The sequence below is a fragment of the Pristis pectinata genome, chromosome 29, assembly GCF_009764475.1.
Source record: "Pristis pectinata isolate sPriPec2 chromosome 29, sPriPec2.1.pri, whole genome shotgun sequence".
Classification (NCBI taxonomy): Eukaryota; Metazoa; Chordata; class Chondrichthyes; order Rhinopristiformes; family Pristidae; genus Pristis; species Pristis pectinata.
In genome coordinates, this window is record NC_067433.1 from 1,773,347 (window position 1) to 1,794,102 (window position 20,756).

At 51.0% G+C, this 20,756-nt stretch overlaps 1 protein-coding gene across 1 annotated transcript; it reads right to left on the reverse strand.

Moving 5' to 3' along the window:
• Positions 1-969: 969 nt before the first annotated feature.
• Positions 970-18,725, reverse strand: plpbp (pyridoxal phosphate binding protein). The gene is given in 9 exon segments (XM_052040967.1): positions 970-7,272; positions 8,847-8,945; positions 11,314-11,456; positions 12,661-12,795; positions 13,425-13,500; positions 14,511-14,546; positions 15,356-15,463; positions 18,652-18,677; positions 18,680-18,725. Coding segments are annotated over 9 exon segments (807 nt in total). The 3' UTR covers positions 970-7,134.
• Positions 18,726-20,756: the final 2,031 nt, after the last annotated feature.

The following is a 20,756-nucleotide window of genomic DNA, read 5'->3' on the forward strand; positions in this document are numbered from 1 at the left end:
TAGACGCCATGGCCAAGAAAGCTCACCAGCGCCTCTACTTCCTCAGGAGGCTAAAGAAATTTTGCATGTCCCCTTTGACACTCACCAATTTTTATTGATGCACCACAGAAAGCATCCTATCTGGATGCATCACGGCTTGATATGGCAACTACTCTGCCCAGGACCACAAGGGACTGCAGGGAGTTGCGGACACAGCCCAGCATGTTACGGAGCAGCCTCCCCTTCATGGACTCTGTCTATACCTCTCACTGCCTTGGTGAAGCAGCCAGCATAATCAAAGACCCCACCCACCCAGGTCATTCTCTCTTCTCTCCTCTCTCATCAGGCAGAAGATACAAGAGCCTGAGGACACATACCACCAGGCTCAAGGACAGCTTCTATCCCACTGTGATAAGACTATTGAACGGTTCCCTTATACGATGAGATGGACTCTTCACCTCACAATCTACCTTATGACCTTGCACCTTATTGTCTACCTGCAATGCACTTCCCTGAAGCTGTGACACTTTACTCTGTATTCTGTTATTGTTTTTACCCTGTACTAGCTCAATGCACTCTGTACTAACTCAATGTATCTGCACTGTGTAATGAATTGATCTCTATGAACGGTTTATCTGTTCCTTGTCGTTGGTGGGAGCTTACTCTGAACTGCAATTACTACATTAAAACTGACGACTAAACCACTCACTGGCTTCAAAGCAGTGTGGCGGTGCAAGTCCTTCCTCCTCTTTCACAGTGCTCTTTTCACTTTGAGCCTCTTTCCCAAGGACTGGAAACTATGCAGCTCCCCCTCCCCACTTCTACCTTTCCTTCTTTTAATTCCCAAACATGGGTTACTTCCATTGTTGACCGTCCCAGCGGGTAGCTTGTGCATGAGGGTGTTGGTTGTTCTGGGAGCAGTCATGTGCAGCAATGAAAGGCTCTGTTTTCCTAACTGCTGCCATCAAGTAAAAATTGAAACACAGGTCATAAATTTTAAGAGTTTTATGCAACGTAAAGCACATCTGTAAAACATTTCCTTCAATCCTCCTGCCCAACCGTGGTGTTAAATTCAATAAATCACAAAAGAAACACTCCATGCTATTCACAAAGGGCCTTTCAAAGACCAGGGAAGTGACAATTGCCAATCACAGGTTTATATCCCTTTTCTACATCCACAAACTACATGCACCTGGTATGCCAAAGCATGTGAGCGAGACTGAAGACGTGCATGTCTTCACGTTCAAGAACATGAGAACCAAGAAGTGGGAATGGGAGGAGACCATCTGGCCCCTCAACCCTGATCCGTTCTTTATCAAGATCATGCCCGATCTCCCTCAAACACAGTTTTACTGCCCCCTCCCCACATCCCTACTTTATACCCAGAAACCTACCGAGCTCTGTCTGCAATAAGCTGTGACTGACCCACACCTTACTTTGAGACTGATCCCTGGTTCTAGTCAGCAGGTTATTGGTAAGTAAGTAGAGACACAAAATGCTGGAGTTTCTCAGCAGGTCAGGCAGCATCTGTGCCAAGAGAAGAGGCGGCACGGTAGCGTTGGGGGCAGCATGGTAGCGTAGCGGTTAGCGCGACGCTATTACAGCGCCAGCGATCGGGGTTCGATTCCCGCTGTCTGTAAGGAGTTTGTACGTTCTCCCATGTCTGCGTGGGTTTCCTCCGGGTGCTCCGGTTTCCTCCCACATTTTAAAGACGTACAGGTAGGTTAATATGGGTTTAAAATGGGCGGCGTGGACTCGTTGGGCCGGAAGGGCCTGTTACCATGCTGTAAATAAAATTTAAAAATTTTAAAAAAAATTAACCCTCCATTTGATGAAGCTCTGTTCCCCTCCCCACAGATGCTGCCTGACCTGCTGCAAAGTAGCCTTTTCTGTTTTTATTTTGGGTTTTCAGCCTTCTCTGATGTTTGAACTTTGAGGGGGTGGAAATTGTCAGTGGTAAAGTCTGTGGGCATCCTGACTAGAAATGTGGGTCTCCAGCTTTTTCTTTCATTTATATGGGACATTTGTTGACAAATCCTCAGTTCAGAGGTCAAGAAGTACTGACCAGAAACATGAATGAATCAGAGTTCAGATTGATCATGGAGGATCTCTATGTGAACATGTCACACTGCAGCAGCACCACTGCCGAGTGGATGGAATCCCACAGTGATAAATCATCATGCCATTTCTAAAATGTGGATGATTTTCAATTTTCATAAATTTTCACAACAAAATTTGTACCATAGATAAAGGCCATTTGGCCCAACCAGTGCATGCTGGTGCTTATGTTCCATGCCAGCCACTTGAATTCTTATCACAGATTCCTGCTTCATACCTTATCCCAGGTTACTAATCTGGAAGCAACTGCACTGGCCTTTCGTTGAGGGACACGGTGAGGCAGGACACCTCTTCATGTGTACAGATGGCATTCCCTGCACATACCAAGGGAGTACAGTGCTGTGGTTGGGGGGAGGGGTGGTACTGAGGGAATGTCACTGTGGGAGGGGCAGTACTGAGGGAGGGTGACACTGTGGGAGGGGCAGTACTGATGGAGTGCCGCACTGTGGGAGGGGCAGTACTGAGGGGGTTCTGCACCATTGGAGCTACTGTTTTAACATCTTATCTCAAAACTATGTCCAGTTTGTCCAGTTTGTCCAGGAATTCCTCTGCAATCCAGGTACAAGGTTAATGGCAGGATTCTTAGCAGTGTGGAGGAGCAGAGCGATCTTGGGTTCCAAGTCCATAAATCCGTCAAAGTTGCCACATAAATTGATAGGGTGGTTAAAAAGGCATGTGGTGTGTTGGCCTTCATTAGTCAGGATCTTGAGTTCAAGAGCCACGAGGTGATGTTGCAGCTCTATAAAACTCTGGTTAGACCACACTTGGAGTATTGTGTTCAGTTCCAGTAGTCTCATTATAGGAAGGATGTGGAAGCTTTAGAGAGGGTGCAGAGGAGATTTACCAGGATGCTGCCTGGATGTCCTATGAGGAAAGGTTGAGCAAGCAAGGGCTTTTCTCTTTGGAGTGATGCAGGATGAGAGGCGACTTGATAGAGGTGTACAAGATCATGAGGGGCAGAGACGAGAATGGGCAGCCAGCACCTTTTCCCCAGGGCAGCAATGGCCAATACTAGAGGACATCCGTTTAAGGTCAGAGGAGGAAAGTTTAAGAGAGAGATCAGAGGTAGGTTTTGTTTTTACACAGAGTGGTGGGTGCGTGGAAGACACTGCCGGGGGTGGTGCTGGAGCAGATACAATAGGGACATTTAAAAGACTCTTAGATAGGCACATGGAAGTAAGAAAAATGGAGGGTTATGGGCTGTGTAGAAGGAAAAGGTTAGATTGATCAGGGAGTAGGTGTTTATATAGGTTGGCACAACACTGTGGGCTGAAGGGCCCGTCCTGTGCTGGACTGTTCTACGTTCCACACTGACCACCTCCCACTCAATTAGCTCACATACATAATGTAACCAGCTGCCACCCCCTCTCCAAGCCCGTGCCCGAAACTAACATCACCTCACAGAAGCATCCTGCAACACGATACAGAAAGAATGAACCTACCTTTCTATAGCATCTTTCATTACCTCAGGATGTCCCAAAGCATTTTACATGCAATGCACAACTTAAATTTGTTAGAGTTTAGAGAAATTGAAGTGACATATCAGGCCACACATTAACGTCAATTTGATTGCTCTTCCTCAAGCCTCGGGTGGTGGGTATATGGAATGAACTGTCAGAGGAGGTGGTTGAGGCAGGTACATCACAGCACTTGGACATGTTCTTGGATAGGAAAGGAACAGGAGATATGGGACAAATATAGGAAAATGGGATTAGCTAGACAGGCATCTTGGTCAGCATGGACAGGTTGGGCCGAAGGGCCTGTTTCCGTGCTGTAAGGCTCTTTGATTTGGAGCCCCCACCACTCACCAACAACAGCTCAGCCCTGTGCTCATAATCAATCCTTGATCCTGCGGGTCTATAGAGTTAGAACAGGAATAACAGTCATCAGCAGGATAGGGTTCTGGGGAGTGTGGGCGTTGTATACTGACAGAGTTAAAATCAGAAACAGGAGGATGGCAGAGAGGGATTACTGTGAAGGAGCTGGATTATCAGTGGAGTTACAGTCAGTAATACAGCACTGGGGGAAAGGGTTTACTAACTGACGTGAGAGAGCTGGATTAATGTCAATGTAGTTACAGTCGCAATAGAGGAGTTACTGAGAGAGCTGTTTTAGTGTCAGTTGAGGAGTAGTAAATGACACAGACACACTGAGAGGTCACTGAGGGAGCTGGATCAGTATTGGTGGAGATACAATAACACTGGGAGAGAGGGACAGTGAGGGAGCTGGACCAACACCAGTAGTGACACAGGGCACTGAGGCAAAGGGAAAGGGGAGAGAGAAATGTTGCTGTGAGGGTGCTGAATTATTATCAATAGAGTTACAATTAATAACAGGCAGCTGGGAGCGAGAACTTACTGGAAGAACTGGATTTACTATCAGCAGAGATACGATCAGTAACGTGCGGCGCTGGGGGAGGGGGGTCACCGAGTGACACTGCTGGACATACATCAGTAGAAACAAAGTCAGTGACACAGAGCACTGAAAGAGAAATAAATGTCAGTGGAGTTACAACCAGTTACAGCCTGCCAGAGGGGAAAAATGTTAGTGACTAAATACCCCCAAAAACACAACACTGGGGAACAGAAATTTTGAGCGGGTAGAGTTAAATGATTGCCCAAAAACTTGAAGTCCTTTTCTCCTGGTACTTACACTGTACAACATAAAGATGCTCCTCTGAATTGTAACTATCTGTATGATATAGAACCCTTCCCCATCCAGTCAGAGAAACTCATTGTTTGCAGCTGGTGCACTGTGAGCCATTGCTGCCCTCTGGTGTTGGTCTGGGCAGCAGCAGCAGCAGCTTGGATTCACTGAGACCCAACATTCTGTTGCACATTAAAAAAAAATCACATTTTCCATGTCCGTCCCCCTGCATTATTACCTCCACAAGATATTACTGCCCACAGTGCTACCCCACCCTTTGTTACTACCAACAGCAACAATCCCTCCTTTCCTACTGCCCCCAGGCCCATTCAAGGTTACTCTGCCACACCCCTGGCTACTCTATTACTGCTCCTAGTGTTCCTCACGTTATACATGCCCTGCGAGACAAGACGGTGAGGGAGCTTTTCTTAGTATCTAACTAATGCTATACTCACCTGGACTGGTTGATGGCACAGGGAAGGAGCTTTGTTGTGTATCTGTACAGCTATCTAATTGGCAAGTTAGAATCTGCATTCAACTCCAATTGAACTAAGCAATTATTCAGCTACCAAAGTAAAGCCCAACCCCACTGCTCCAAAGCACAGTGTCCGTCCTTTCCATTAAACACACACACACGCTGCCAAACTGACCACTATTTTAGCTGTGACACAGAAAGGCCTGTTGATGCAATGCATTCATTCAAGCAGCTGTATTTGTATAGCAGCTTTAATGTAATAAAGTGTCTCAAGATGTTTCCAAAGAATATAATCAAACAAAAATCATACCGAGCAACATGAAGGGAGTTTAGGACAACTGAACAAAAACTTAGTCAAAGCAGTAAACTTTAGAGAGAATTTCAAAATGAACAAGGTCCTTAGTTGTACAACTTCCTCCCCAAACAGATGAATCAGGGTACTGGGAAACCAGAAACCAGCCTGGTTCAGGGAGCACAGGGTGATGGTGGATGGGACTCAAGTGTTAGTTAGGTCACAGATAACAGGCTTTCACACATCTTCTAATAGTTTGTACTTAATACCCCAACCTCGTCTAAACAACAATATACCTCTGAGTGAGTCAGAAAACAATCCATTACAAACTGGTAATATACAAGATGTGCTCCCCACTGCCTCCAGCTGGGTGGAGGAGGGAGTACAAATGCTTCTCCACATCAGTCACTGACTCCGGTTAGGTACATTAGAGCAAAAGAACTGCAGATCCCAAAGGCAGAAAATGCTGGATTAAAAACAGCTGGCCAACATCCGTGGAAAGAGAAACAGGTCTAATGAAGGAACCCTGACCCAAAACATCGACTTTCTCTCTCTCTCCCTGAACGTTGCCTGACCTGCAAAGTGCTTCTAGTGATTTTGTTCTGGTTCGACATTTGAGGTTGCATCACATGACCTCCCACACCAGCCAATCAAATCACAATATTTCCCCATCTCTCAATTTTATTTTTGATTTAGCTTTCGAAGCCTCTTTTGCCCCGCCCCCCTAGATTTTTCTCACCTGGTTCAGCAGATTTTTCTCTAATTCCAGAGATTCCAAGGTAATCCTCGAAGGTTGGAATCCTAATGGACAGAGTGAGCCAGCAACTGTCAACCAAATGCTTCAGTACACTAAACTGTCAGAGCTACATAACACTAACTGGCTTTCATCTTAATTAAAAAGGAAACCTAATGTGAGACTGGGCTGCAGTCAGGACAGCAGGTGAAACCAGATCTGGGTTCTGAAGCAGGTGTTGTACTGGCAACTAAGGGCAATTCACAGCAGCCATTTAACACACTGACCCACACGTCTTTGGGATGTGGGAGGAAACCCGAGCACCCGGGGGAAACCCACGCAGTCACAGGGAGAACGTGCAAACTCCACACAGACAGTACCCAAGGTCAGGATTGAACCTGGTCTCTGGAGCTGTGGGGGAAGAATTAAATGGGATCAGGGAAAATGGGTGCTTGGTAGTCAGTTGGCCTATTTCTGTGCTGTCTGACTGCAAAAGGACATGTGAAATGATCTTTAGACAAAGCTGTTGTGATCTAGAGGGTACTGACTGGAGGGACTGTTGAGACAGATTTAATAACTTTCAAAAACGAATTAAACATTTGGAACGTTTCCAGAGCTCTGGCAATGAGCAGGGGAGATGTCCAACAAAGTTGCTCCGTTTCCTGCAAACACAGTAACACAGTCAGTGCCGTAATCAAGGGGTGCCACCTGGAAGACAGCAGCACAGTCACAATCATATTCACACCCATTGACAGGAAGAAAAAACTCTCAGACCAATGTCTGCGGAACAAATGATTCAATATCGAAGGCTTGCTGTGAAAGGTTCAGTTCAGGGGGTAGATTTAAGCAAGCCTTTTACAATCTACTCTCCCCCTTTCCCCCTCCTTCAGTTCAAGGCACTTTGGCAGCCATTCCTCCAGCCATTCTCTCAGGCTCATCCGCCTCTTTGTCAGAGCCTGGTTTATTGGGGTACATCCGTTCACCAAATATGACGCTTCCGACCCGCACACTGGTGGCACCCACTTCAATCTGCCAGGAAAAGAACAGTTACAGAGCAGCCTGTGATAAAAGAGTTCGGTCATTGAAGAGTGACCCCCCACCCCCCCCCAACCCTGGCTGACCTTTCGTATTTACTGTACTCCACCTCTTTCTCACCCACTGCTTCCCAATGACTCAGCACCAAACCAGGGCTGCAGAGTGGAGACAACCCTCCAGCCCTGACCCCTCTCAGCAAGCACTGCACGTTCACAGTGGGATTACCGCACATTCACAGCCTCATTTTGGTGGCATAAGCAGGAATCATTGCCAGCAGCAGGAATCTTTCAGAAGGAAAAGCTGATACCCAAGTTAATGAAATGCCATGTCAGCATTGACTACCTTGAAAGGTGATCTATCCACTCCCCCCGCTCTTTTTCAAGGAACTTTCCAATTTCCTTTTGGACACGTTCCTAATGCGTTTTGCATACCATAAAAAACCTGTTCCGGAAAGATCTGTGATTGCAAAGTGGAAACTGTATCAGGAGGAACCAGGTGGTAAACGGGAGCAGACACAAGGAAAGTACAAAAGCCCAGCGCAGGGCGACAGGGAAGGAGGGAAAACACGTCAAGGTCAGCACTGCAGCTTGAAGGTTGGGCAGAATGTGGAATGCCAAATATCAGAGCAGAACAACTGGTCCCTCATAGATCAAACACCCCAATGTACTTGGACCTCTGGTGCTGATGGCAGCCATGGCTCAGTGAGGAATCTTTCAGCCTCTTGAATAAAGGAGGTCATTGGTTCAGGCCCCACTCCAAAGATCCAAGCAAAGTCCAGGCTGACATCCCCAGTGGAATCCTGTGGGAGATCTGCATTCTTGGAGGTGGCATCTTTAAGAATAGAGGTTAAAAGCCAAGACTCTCTAGTGATGGACACAAAACTATCTTGTGGAAATCAGTTAGAGCAAGCAAGTTATCCTCAGTGTTCCAGCCAACACACATTCCTACACATATCCACAAAAACAGGCTAGAAATGTTTCATTTTGTTCCTGTTTCTGGGATCTTGAGAGTGAAACTGACCACATTTCCTGCATGACAACAAGGATTGATCTTGATCCTGATCCATTAGCTGCAGAGTCCTGATGGTGCAAAAAGTAGTTTAACTATTGTGATGGAACTCAAACTTTTAATACAAGTTGGCCCAGGGGTTAGGGTGGTTGTGTTGGCTACAGAGAGATCTGATGAAGGTAAGTATGGGTGGGGAAAATTAAGCACTCACATCCCACTTGTTACTGCTGGTAGGATCACCTAATCCGTCCTACAGGGAACACTCCAAGCATATGGAGACGGTACAAGATAACAGACCAGGACCACTGAAGGCTGTCACCATTGCAGCTTTAAACTGACAACTCTGCCAGACTATAGAATTTCTGCCAGAATGGCCCGAGTTTCTGTGGATGGTGAATAAACTAAGACAACAACAGTCCCTGCCACCCAAGAGATCAGCTGTCCTGACACTGTGTGTCTGGAACACATTAAAGCAAAACGAAAAATATTTACTTGTGCAAGGAAATAGGAGATTAGAGAGCCACTGGGAGAGGAAATCCAGGACAATTAGAGTGACTTACGGCGTGCTCATAGTCTGTAGACATCCCCATGCTCAGTTCCACTGCTTCCAGAGGCAGGTTCAATTTACTGCACAGTTCCTTACGGCGCGCCACCAGTACCTGAACAGGTTGAGAAACAGACATGAACAAGAGGTGAGGGCAGGAGGCTCTCCCTTGTACAATGCTGCAAGTAACACTCTTCCCCCACCATCCCACCTAACTCCTCACCCACAGAATGCAAGATGAAATTTGGCAACACTTAATAAGCTACTTGCTAATCAGCAGGGATTGTTAAAGGGCAGGACACACCTGACTAGTGTGGCTAAACACTTGGAGGAAGTCAGACTGCATAGATCAAGGGAAAGCAGGAGGAGTAGGAAGGCATTTGATAAGCACCACACAGGAGACAGAAACGGAAGGGACACAGTATTAGAGGGAAAGCCAAGTCAACAGGAAGAGGCATTCAGCCCCTTCAACCCGCTGCACCATTCAACTGGATCTCAGCAGACCTGACGCTCAGCTGCATCCCTGTGCTCTAATTACATTTCCTTCAACACCCTTACTGAACAAAAACCTCAGATGGTGGATTGGTGGCATGGTAGACCAGTAATCCAAAGATCTGGAATCCAAACACCCTTCTGAATGTGAATGCAGATGACAAAATATAAATAAAAACCTGAAGGCACTGGAGTTAGTAGTTACTGGACCAGTCTCCACTGAACTATAGTCTTGCTCTGGATCACACCACGGCAGGTGGAGAACATTAATTAAAAAAAAAACATTTCTGGGATCAGTGCGTTGCTGTATGCCCAGCATTTATTACCCATGAGAGGGTAGTGGTGAGCCACCTTCTTGAACCACTCTGGTACCCTATGCTCACCACACTATAGGAAAGATGTGACAGCACTGGAGAGGGTGCAGAGAAGCTTCACCAGGAACTTGCTTGGGTGGAGTTCAGTTACAAGGAGAGACTGGGTCTGTTCTCCGGGGAGCAAAGAAGGTTAACCAGGGACATGATTGAGGTATGTAAAATTGAGGGGTAGAGATAGGGTGGACTGCAGTAAAGTTTCCCCCTTATCAGAGGTAGATAAAACTAGAGGACATAGGTTTAGGGTAAGGGAGAAGAGGGGATATGAGGGGAATCTTCTTTACCCAGAGTGTGATGAGTGTATGGCATGCACTGCCTGAGAGTGGTGGGTCACTGACAGCATTTTAGGAGTGTCCATCTGAATATTTGAATTGTTTAGGCAGAGAGGGTTTAATATAGGAGATGGGATTAAAACAGAAAAGTGCACTGATCGGTGGGCGAGTTGGGTCACATGGCCAGTTTCTATGCTGTACGATTCCAGGAGTTGGACACAGTGACAGTGAAGGCCCTGAAATATATTCCCAACTCGGGATGGTATGCGACTTGAGGGGAACCTGCAGGGTGTTCCCTTACATGCGCTGCCCTCGTCCTTCTTGGTGGTAGAGGCCACATGTTTGGAAGGTGTTGCAATAGGCTGGGTGAGTAGCTGCAGTGCATTTTGTAGATGGGCCAATGAACATCTGGAGTGGCTGATGGTCGATGGAGAACCAATCAAGCAAGTTGATGTGTCCTAGATGGTGTCAAGCTTAATGAGAGATATTGGAGCTGCAGGCATCCAGGGACGTGGAGAGTACTGGATTATCCCAAAAACCCACCGATTTCACTAACGTACCAGCCATCCAAACCCACCAACGTGGCCTCTGGGATGGCTACACAGTTCAATATGCAAGTAGTGTTGGGAAGTAAATACTTGTCTTGGCAACAATGTCCATATATCATGAATAAATAAACCATTAGCTCACTAATTACATTTTCCAATAGAAGGCCAGTGTCATCCGAAGGCAACACTTGTTTCCAGGTCAGAGGTTCTGGGTTGAAAAATGAGCACTCTACTGCTGTGAGGTGCCATCCTTTGGATGAGGCCCCAACTGCCCTTTACGGTGAAAGTAAAAGATCTCACTTGTGTTGAAAAGGAGCAGGGGAGTTCCCCATGGTGTCCTGAGTTGACAAATTATCCAGTCATTATAACACCAGGAACTAAATGGTTGAAGAGAAGTAGTTGTTTTTGAACCAACCTGCACAACCCTAATCACTACCTCAGGATAGCAACAGTATGACTACCTTGCACTACAATGGGCTTTGTTTTTTTTTGTTCTAATTGTGTTTCTTGTATAATTTTGTATAGTTTATGTTTCTCTTGTGAATGTTGTATCCTGAATGCTCTGTGCCTGTGATGCTGCTGCAAGTAAGTTTTTCATTGCACCTGTGTTTACATGTACTTGTGCAACTGACAATAAACTCAACTTTAACTTTGACTGCTGTTCGTAGAAAGTTACCCTGCACATTCCCCAAATGAGGATCATGCAATAGAAATGCAATGAAAACAACAAATGCCAGGAATACTCAGCAGGTCAGACAGCATCTGTGGAGAGAGAAACAATTAACTTTTCATTGTTTTACCTGGAAGTCTGGATTGGGACCCTGACTCAGGTCATAACCATATTTTCCAATAGTCATCAACCCAACAAACTCCAGACTCGGACATTTGTCAAAGATGTGCCTGACTGTCCCGAGCGTGTCCTCTGCAGACAGACCATATTTGCCTAAGGAAATGGGAGAAAAACTAAGGTCATGAGAAGCATCCAAAACTCTGCTACAGACTGACAGCATCCCACATCCAAGGGGTCCACCTCCACCACAGTCACACACAGCCTGTACCGGCAGCTTGGCTAAGATTCAGCTCCTCTCACTTTCTGCACAGAGATGTGAAAGGTTGGAGGGGAAAATGACACTAACTGTCAGTGAAACATCACTCTGTCCAGTCTTCTAGGTTCAAATAAACATTCACACCATTCACCAATAGGTCCAAGAGCTTTCAGTGGTAAGTCTGATTCCTGTACCTCCTCTGTGGAAAGTCAAGTTAAACAGAATCACACACTATCTTTGCTCCTGTTCAATGATCAAACCTCTTGATGCCTGACCTACAATTGTTCACACTTAAAATTCTTATGCTTGTTTTGAATCCCTTTGTTCCTCCCTAACAACGTAACTCCACCATTCACTCTCCTCCCCCCTTCCATCGGGCAGAAGATACAAGAGCCTGAGAATACATAACACCAGGCTCAAGGACAGCTTCTATCCCGAAGACTCTTGAACAGACCACTTGTATGATAAAGATGAACTCTTGATCTCTTAATCTACCTCATTGTGGCCCTTGCACCCTATTGTCGACCTGCACTGCACTCTCTCTGTAACTGGAACACTATATTCTGGCTTTTCCTTTTGTACTACCTTGATGCCATACAAAGCTTTTCACTTTCCCAGTACATGTGACAATAATAAACCAATTCCAGTTACCAGTGGAATCCTTTACCTCAATTGCTAGAACCCACAACCCTCCTTCCCTCTCTAACTTTTTCCAGTCCTACAACCCTCGTGCCTTCAGCTGCCTGGGCCCCAAGCTCTGGAAATCCCTCCCTAAACCTCACCACGTATTTTCTCCTAAAGGACAGTCATTACAACCACCTCCAAGTTTTTGCTTGTTCCAAATTTCCACTGTATGCTTTGGACTTAATTGGCTGTAAAATGCTACTGGAAGGCATCACTGGTACTAGCCAGAATTCACATCAATAACCCGACATCACTTGACAAGCATGCTTGGAAATGTGTGCAACATCCACTGGTTGCTATGACAACATCCACTGACCCAAAATTATTTCTCCCCTCAGATGCTGTCTCCCTTGTGTAGTCCTTCCAGCATTTTCTGATTCTAACCTGGGGCTTGAGTCACAGGAAGCCCATACTTACTGTCCTCCTCACTAGTGTTGACTTGAACCATGACCTTCAGTCGATGTGAAGCTTGCTTCTTCTGCCAGGAGAGGTTGACTCTATCGGCCAGTTTGATGGAGTCAATGGTCTCGATCATGAACAGATTGGGAGCACCTGTCAGTGAAATGTAACAAGACCAAAGTCAGTAGGAGGAGGTTGTGAGGTCCCTTGGTGCAAGTGCAAGAGGGTGATGGAAGCAGCGTCACTCACAAGATGGACACCACGAACAAAATCCCATCACCAACAAAGTGCCAGCTGTGCACCGCTCAACCAATGGAGCCAACGTTAGGCTACATTACAAATTTGGTTCTGTAACCAAGACTGTTTACCTATGGGGTACCAGTCAGTGGACCACACTCTCATCACCCGGGACATGCCCTCTTCACATTACTACCATCGAGGACGAGGTACAGGAGCCTGAAGACCCATACTCAATGTTTCAGGAACAGCTTCTTCCCCTCCACCATCAGATTTCTGAACAGTCCATGAATCCACGAACACTACCTCGTCATTACTTTTTTTGCACTATTTATTTTTGTAAAATAGTAATTTTTATGTGCTCCACTGTACTGCTGCCATAAAACAACAAATTTCACGACACACATCAGTGACAATAAACCTAATAATAAAATAATAGTAACTGCCAATATCCAGGCCATTATCTGGTTATCACACTTCTGTTGGTAGGAGCTTGCTGTGCCACTATCGGTAGCAAGATGAAACATGGCACGGGGGAGCATTACCCATCAGTTTGTTGACATTGTTCTTCTGCAGGTGTCCAATGAAGTGCCACTTAATTTCAGGACAGAGGGAGAGAATCTGCAACCGGAGAGAGAGAAAAATTCAGACTCAAACTCACTGAGGCCACTATTTGCAACAGGAAGACATATACATCCTCTGGCTCAGAGAAGGAGCTCGCATATCATTCAGGCGTTCCAATGATTTTTCTTTAATCATAGCAAGCCATAGCCCTTCTACCTAATCATATCCCCCCCACTCATATCTAGTGCTTAGATAAAGTTGCAGAGTCAGATCTACTAATCTTCAGAGACTGTAAACATTTTTTGCAGTCTTTTTTTTGTCTCTTCGTTGTCTTGTATGATCTATATTCTATGTTCTCTGAACCTACATGCTTGTGATGCTGCTGCAAGCAAGTTTTTCACTGCACCTGTACCTCACCATACTTGTGCACATGACAATAAACTCGACTTGAAATAACCACCGCTTTGCCCTGAGATAAACAGAAAAGATCCCTTAATAATAGTAGAAGGTATACCAGCCATGCCTGGGATGCCTACAGCTTTTCATGCACAGCATCAAGCATGTGAGGGTGATCAGAAGTTGTCAGGATGTTCTCCTGTACTGTGGCCACGGGGAGACCCCTTGTGCCATTCTAAGAGACCACGGCTGACATGATCCAACCACACAGCTGCCTTTGCCAGTTTCTCCATTCTTGGGTTAACAAGATCTAACAGACTTAGCTTTAATATTAACAATTAATCTCTCATCTTTTGTTGTTTGTGGCAGATCCCAATTACTACCATTGTATTTCCAAAAAGGTGTCCTTTGTCCTGGATTCCCCAACCAGCGGAAGTGGTTTATGTCAGCTATCCTATTAGTGTCCATTAATACCATGAAAATTGATCACAGGGGTTTTGAAGAGGTTTTCAGGCCCTTCTCCCCACAAGTTTCCATGTTCAGAATTTACATGTCAACTGTGGAAGTGAAGTTTGGGCAGAATAAGAAGATATTATAGAAATAAAAGTGCTTTCCCTTAACGTGATGTAGTTCCAATGCCTCGCCCTTTGACCACAGATTCTTTACTGTACCTGACTATCAGAGGCTTTCTCCACCAGCTCCTGCACCTATAAACACAAACAGCAAGTTAAAATCAGACGTACCTCAAAGGCTTAACAGCATTGACAAAGCAGCCCCTTGATGAGTATTCTACACTCTTCCTCGTCACTATAGCTGTACCCTGAAGGCATTGCTACAACCAGGCAATCGCAAACCATAACCTCTACCGCCTATGAAGACAAGATCATGGGCACTGGAACCACCACGGCTTCCATTCCGTTCCATGCCAATATTTAAGTCAACTAAAATAGGAAAGCCTTTCAAAGAGTTGTTATGGGAAAAACATACTCAATGTACAATTCTATTTGTTTGGGGGTTTCTGCATCATTACTGGTTCAAAGTTCTAGAACACCCAGCATGACGACATGATAAGGCGAAATACGCAATGGCAAATCGATTGGTTGAGATGATGGAGGTTTACTCAAATGCATAATAACTGCAGACTAACACATTTAAATAGCCCTACCCATACTCTGAGGATATCCCAACGCCAGGACAAACCTGTCTTCCCTCCATCAGTGGCAGCTGGGTCTTTTAGATCTGCCTGTGGATGCAGGTGAACCTCTCGATCAGAGATATCTGTATAATCTATGCCATGGGATGATCTGTTCAGCTGCCAACATTCCTTCCAACAGTCAAAGTTACCAAGTGAAAGGTTTTCCAGAACTGCTTCTGGGCAATGGCACGTTACTAGTCCTCACTGACTGCAGACAGATGAAACCAGAATCAAGTGACTGGCTGAATATTCTGCTTGCCTCAATACAAAGCCCCCCCAAGCACAGGATAAGTGAGGCTCCCAGATAGTTAGCGTGCTTACATAGTTTTCCCCAAAGTGCCTCTGGCCATGGCGGTAAGCTTCGATCAGAAGAGCCGGAGGTTTGGTCTTACCGACAGCCACGAGACGCGGTACAACAGCGGGTAATCCCTGAGGAGGCGACATTAAAGAAAATAACAAATACGGTTCAAATCAAAATCAGCCTTTAAAATGAGCAGAGGCTGAGCAGACAGGTGGAGGGAGAGATTTCACAGGCGGAGTGAGTGATGTGAGAGGAGGGATGAGTTCACAGGGTGAGGGAGAGAGCAGTCGGAGGATGCAAAAGTTGGGAGGGGGTTGCAGTGTGGAGGGAGTGACGGGGGGGAGGGGTTACAGAGGGGGTGACAGTGGGGGGAGAGGAGTGACAGTGAGGGGAGAGGGGAGGGAGGGAGGGAGGGGGTGACAGGGAGGGGGTGACAATGACCCCGTCACCCACTCTCTCCCTCCCTCTGGCGCCCTCCCCTCCTCTTCCTCTCCCCCTCCCCTCCTCCCCCCCTCTCCTCCCCCTCTCCCCCCCCTCTCCACCCTCCCCTCCCCCCCCCTCTCCTCCCCCTCCCCCCTCCCCCCCCCTCCTCCCCCTCCCCCCCCTCTCTCCTCCTCCTCCCCCTCTCTCCTCCCCCTCTCTCCCCTCTCCCCCTCCCCCCTCTCCGCCTCCCCCCTCTCCGCCTCCCCCCTCTAACCCCTCTCCTCCCCCCTCCCCCCTCTCTCCTCTCCCCCACCTCCCCCCCTCTCCTCTCCCCCCCTCCCCTCCCTCCCCCCATCTCCTCTCCCCCCCTCCCCTCCCCCCCTCCCCCCCTCCCCCGTCCTCTCCCCCCTCTCCTCCCCCCCTCCCCCGTCCTCTCCCCCCTCTCCTCCCCCCCTCCCCCGTCCTCTCCCCCCTCTCCTCTCCCCCCCTCCCCCGTCCTCTCCCCCTCTCCTCTCCTCCCCCTCCCCCGTCCTCTCCCCCTCTCCTCTCCCCTCCCCCGTCCTCTCCCCCCTCTCCTCTCCTCCCCCTCCTCTCCCCTCTCCCCCCTCCCCTCCCCCCTCTCCTCTCCCCCCCTCCCCCCTCTCCTCTCCCCCCCCTCCCCCCTCTCCTCTCCCCCCCCTCCCCCTCTCCTCTCCCCCCCTCCCCCTCCTCCCCCCTCTCCTCTCCCCCCTCCCCCTCTCCCCCCTCTCCCCCCCTCCCCCCCCTCCCCTCCCTCCTCTCCCCCCTCCCCCCCCTCCCCTCCCTCCCCCCTCTCCTCCCCCGCCTCCCCCCTCCCCTCCCCCCCCTCCCCCCTCTCCTCCCCCCCCTCCCCCCTCTCCTCCCCCCTCCCCTCCCCCCTCTCCTCCCCCCCTCCCCCCTCCCTCCCCCCTCCCCTCCCCCCTCTCCTCCCCCCCCTCCCCTCCCCCCTCCCCCCTCCCCTCCCCCCCCTCCCCCCTCCCCCCTCCCCTCCCCCCCTCCCCCCTCCCCCCTCTCCTCCCCCCCCTCCCCTCCCCCCTCCCTCCCCCTCTCCTCCCCCCCCTCCCCTCCCCCCCCTCCTCCCCCCCCTCCCCTCCCCCCTCCCCCTCCCTCCCCCCCTCCCCCCTCCCCTCCCCCCTCCCCTCCCCCCCCTCCCCCCTCCCCTCCCCCCCCTCCCCCCTCCCCTCCCCCCCCTCCCCCCTCCCTCCCCCCTCCCCTCCCCCCTCCCCTCCCCCCCCTCCCCCCTCCCCTCTCCCCCCCCCCTCCCCTCTCCCCTCCCCCTCCCCTCTCCCCTCCCCCCCTCCCCCCTCCCCTCCCCCCCCTCCCCCTCCCCTCTCCCCTCCCCTCCCCCCCTCCCCCCTCCCCCCCTCCTCCTCCCCCCCTCCCCCCCCCCTCCCCCCCCTCCCCCCCCCCTCCCCCCCCCCTCCCCCCTCCCCCCTCCCCCCCCCCTCCCCCCTCCCCCCCCCCCTCCCCCCCCTCCCCCCTCTCCTCCCCCCCCTCCCCCTCCCCCTCTCCTCCCCCCTCCCCCCTCTCCTCCCCCCCTCCCCCCTCTCCTCCCCCCATCCCCTCCCCCCTCTCCTCCCCCCTCTCCTCCCCCCCTCCCTCCCCCCTCTCCTCCCCCCCATCCCCTCCCCCCTCTCCTCCCCCCTCCCCTCCCCCCTCTCCTCCCCCCCTCCCCTCCCCCCTCTCCTCTCCCCCCCTCCCCTCCCCTCCCCCCCCCCTCCCTCTCCCCCCCTCCGCCTCCCCCCCTCCCCTCTCCCCCCCCTCCCCTCTCCCCCCCTCCCCCCTCCCCTCCCCCCTCTCCTCTCCCCCCCTCCCCCTCCTCTCCCCCCCATCCCCCCCTCCCCCTCCTCATCCCCCCTCCCCCTCCTCATCCCCCTCCCCTCCCCACCTCGCTCCCCCTCCTCTCCCCCCCATCCCCCCCATCCCCCCCTCCCCTCTCCCCCATCCCCTCCCCCTCCTCTCCCCCCCTCCCCCTCCTCCTCTCCCCTTCTCTCTCCTCCCCCTCTCCTCTCCCCCCCTCCCCCCTCCCCCTCTCCCCCCTCCCCCTCTCCCCCCACCCCCCTCTCCTCTCCCCCTCTCCCCCTCCCCTCCCCCCCTCGCCCCTCCCCCTCCCCTCTCCCCCCCTCCCCCCTCCCCTCCCCCCCTCCCCCCCCCTCCTCCTCCCCTCCCCCCCTCCCCCTCCCCCCTCCACCCCCTACCCCTCCTCTCTCCCCCTCCCCCCCTCCTCTCTCCCCCTCCCCCCCCTCTCTCCCCCTCCCCCCCCTCCTCTCTCCCCCTCCCCCCCCTCCTCTCTCCCCCTCCTCTCTCCCCCTCCCCCCCTCCTCTCTCCCTCCTCTCCCCCTCCCCCCCCTCCTCTCTCCCCCTCCCCCCCTCCTCTCTCCCCCTCCTCTCTCCCCTCCTCCTCCCCCTCCCCCCCTCCTCTCTCCCCCTCCCCCCCCTCCTCTCTCCCCACTCCCCCCCTCCTCTCTCCCCCTCCCTCCCTCCTCTCTCCCCTCCTCTCTCCCCCTCCCCCCCCTCCTCTCTCCCCCTCCCCCCCCTCCTCTCTCTCTCCCCCTCCCCCCCCTCCTCTCTCCCCCTCCCCCCTCCTCTCTCCCCCTCCCCCCCCTCCTCTCTCCCCCTCCCCCCCCCTCCTCTCTCCCCCTCCCCCCCCCTCCTCTCTCCCCCTCCCCCCCCTCCTCTCTCCCCCTCCCCCCCCTCCTCTCTCCCCTCTCCCTCCCCCCCTCCTCTCTCCGCTCCCCCCTCCCCCTCCCCCCTCTCCCTCTCCCTCCCCCCTCTCTCCCCTCTCCCCTCTCTCCCCTCCCCCCTCCCCTCTCTCCCCTCCCCCTCCCCTCTCTCCCCTCCCCCCTCCCCTCTCTCCCCTTCTCCCTCCCCTCACCCGCTCCCTCCGCGCCGCGCGCTGCCGATTTTCTCGGTGACGCTGAGGAGCCTCCGGCCCACATCACCCGCCATTGCCGAACGAACCGCGCCGACCAATCGCATCCCGCGCAGCCGCCGACCAATCGCATCCCGCGCAGCCGCTGACCACTCACAACTGGCAAAATTTGAACCAATTACATCTTCCGCACCTCCCACCCGCTGGGATCCTATAACCAATCATATCCCAGCCCCGGCGGACCAATGGCACGCCGTGTAGCGCCTGACCAATCACGGCCCAAACAGTGAAAGAAAATCTAAAACGCTGCAGATGCTGGAAACGTGACATCAAATCAGAGAAGCGGGTCGGGCAGCGTCGGTGGGGCAGCGGGGAGCCGAGCCGCAGCCGCAGCCCCGCAGCGAGTGGAACAAAGGGACTACCCTGATTGGGTGAGTTTTTATTTGTCACACCCCCAGCAGCCTTTGACCAACCACACCTGACCAAACATCCACAGACAGGGACAGAGGGAGTGCAGCCGGAGTTAGGGGTAGGGATGAGCTGAGGTTAAGCAGCCTGTTGGATCCTCCATCCCTCCCTGGTAAAGTCTTGCTGCATTCCCTCTATCCCCAGTGCATCCTTCCTCAGTTAGGGAGGCCAGATCCACGTGCATATTCCATATGTGGTCCCATCAAGGTTGAGTGTAACTGGTCAGGACCCCTGTCCTTGTATTCAAATCCTCTTGCGACAAAGGCCAAAGAAGCTCTTCTTAGTGAGTTGTGTAGCAAGGGCATCCAGGTCCCTCTGAATACAAACATCTTTCAATGTCTCACTGTTTAAAGGAAACTCTGCTCTTCTATGTTTCTACCAAAATCTGTGACCTCACGGTTTCCACATTATATAACAGCAGCTTCACCCTTGCCCATCCAGTGGTTGGGTGTCTAGAACCAGGAGTTATGGTCTCAAAAAAGAGGAAAAGAAAAATATCCACTCAGGGGAGTAACTCTTTGGATGTCTCTACCCCATGGCTGTGGGGAGTCAGAGATTTTTGGATATTAAGGGGATGAAGGGATGTGGGGTCAGTTCAGCAGAGGGTGCTGAGATAGAAGATCAACTAGCGATTGGCAGAGCAGATACAAAGGGCTGAATGACCCACTCTTGTTTAATTCATTCTTAAATCTCCATTTACTCTAACTCTCTGCGTCCTCCTCCTGCCAACTATGGTTCCATTAGCAAAACACGAAAAGCAAAAACTGCAGATACTGCAAGTCTAAAATAACAACACTCAGCAGGTCCAAACTGTTCTGAGAAAAATTCATTGACCTTAAACTTTAACCCTGTTTCTCTCTCCACCAATGCTGCCTGACCTGAGAATGTAAGAACTGGGAGCAGGAGTAGATCACGTGACCTTTGCAGCCAGCTCCACCATTCATAACGATCATGGCTGATCCATATCCAACATTATCCTCATATCCTCTTGATCGTTCTCATGTCCAGAAATCTATCGATCCCCTTTTGGAATGATGCAGTGACTGACCCTGTACAGCCCTCCAGGATTACAAAGGTTCGGCATCCTCTGGGTGAAGAAATTTCTTCATATCTCGGTCCTGTACAGCCCTCTCGGTCCTAATTACCTCTCTGCCCTTCTTCCAAGACTGTGGCCCCTGGTTTAAGACTCCACAGCAAGGAGAAATCCTCCCTGCAGCCAGCCTGTCGAGTTTCAATCAGATCTCCTCATTCTCCCAAACTTTAGAGAACTCTAGTCAACTCAACATCTCCCCCGTTCTTGGAACCATATCAGGGAATGCACTCCCTCTATGGCAAGTGTATCCTTTTCTTTAAGATAAGGTGACCACACACAATACTCCAGGTGCAATCTCACCAAGGCCCCTAACACACCTGCTGGCATTTCCAATTTAACGGTGATCACCGGCCTTTGAGCCTGGTCCCGCAGAGAAATCTCTTGGCTGGGGAGAGTTGTGCAGCTGAACAAAGAGAGAGAGATATGGCAGCTGCCATCACACCCAACGGGAGATGAGACCTTAGGACCCAGGCAGCCTGTTGACACTGGAGCAGGAGCTGCCAGCCCCCAGCAGTGGCTCACTCACCGTGCCGTCCAGGCTGTAGTC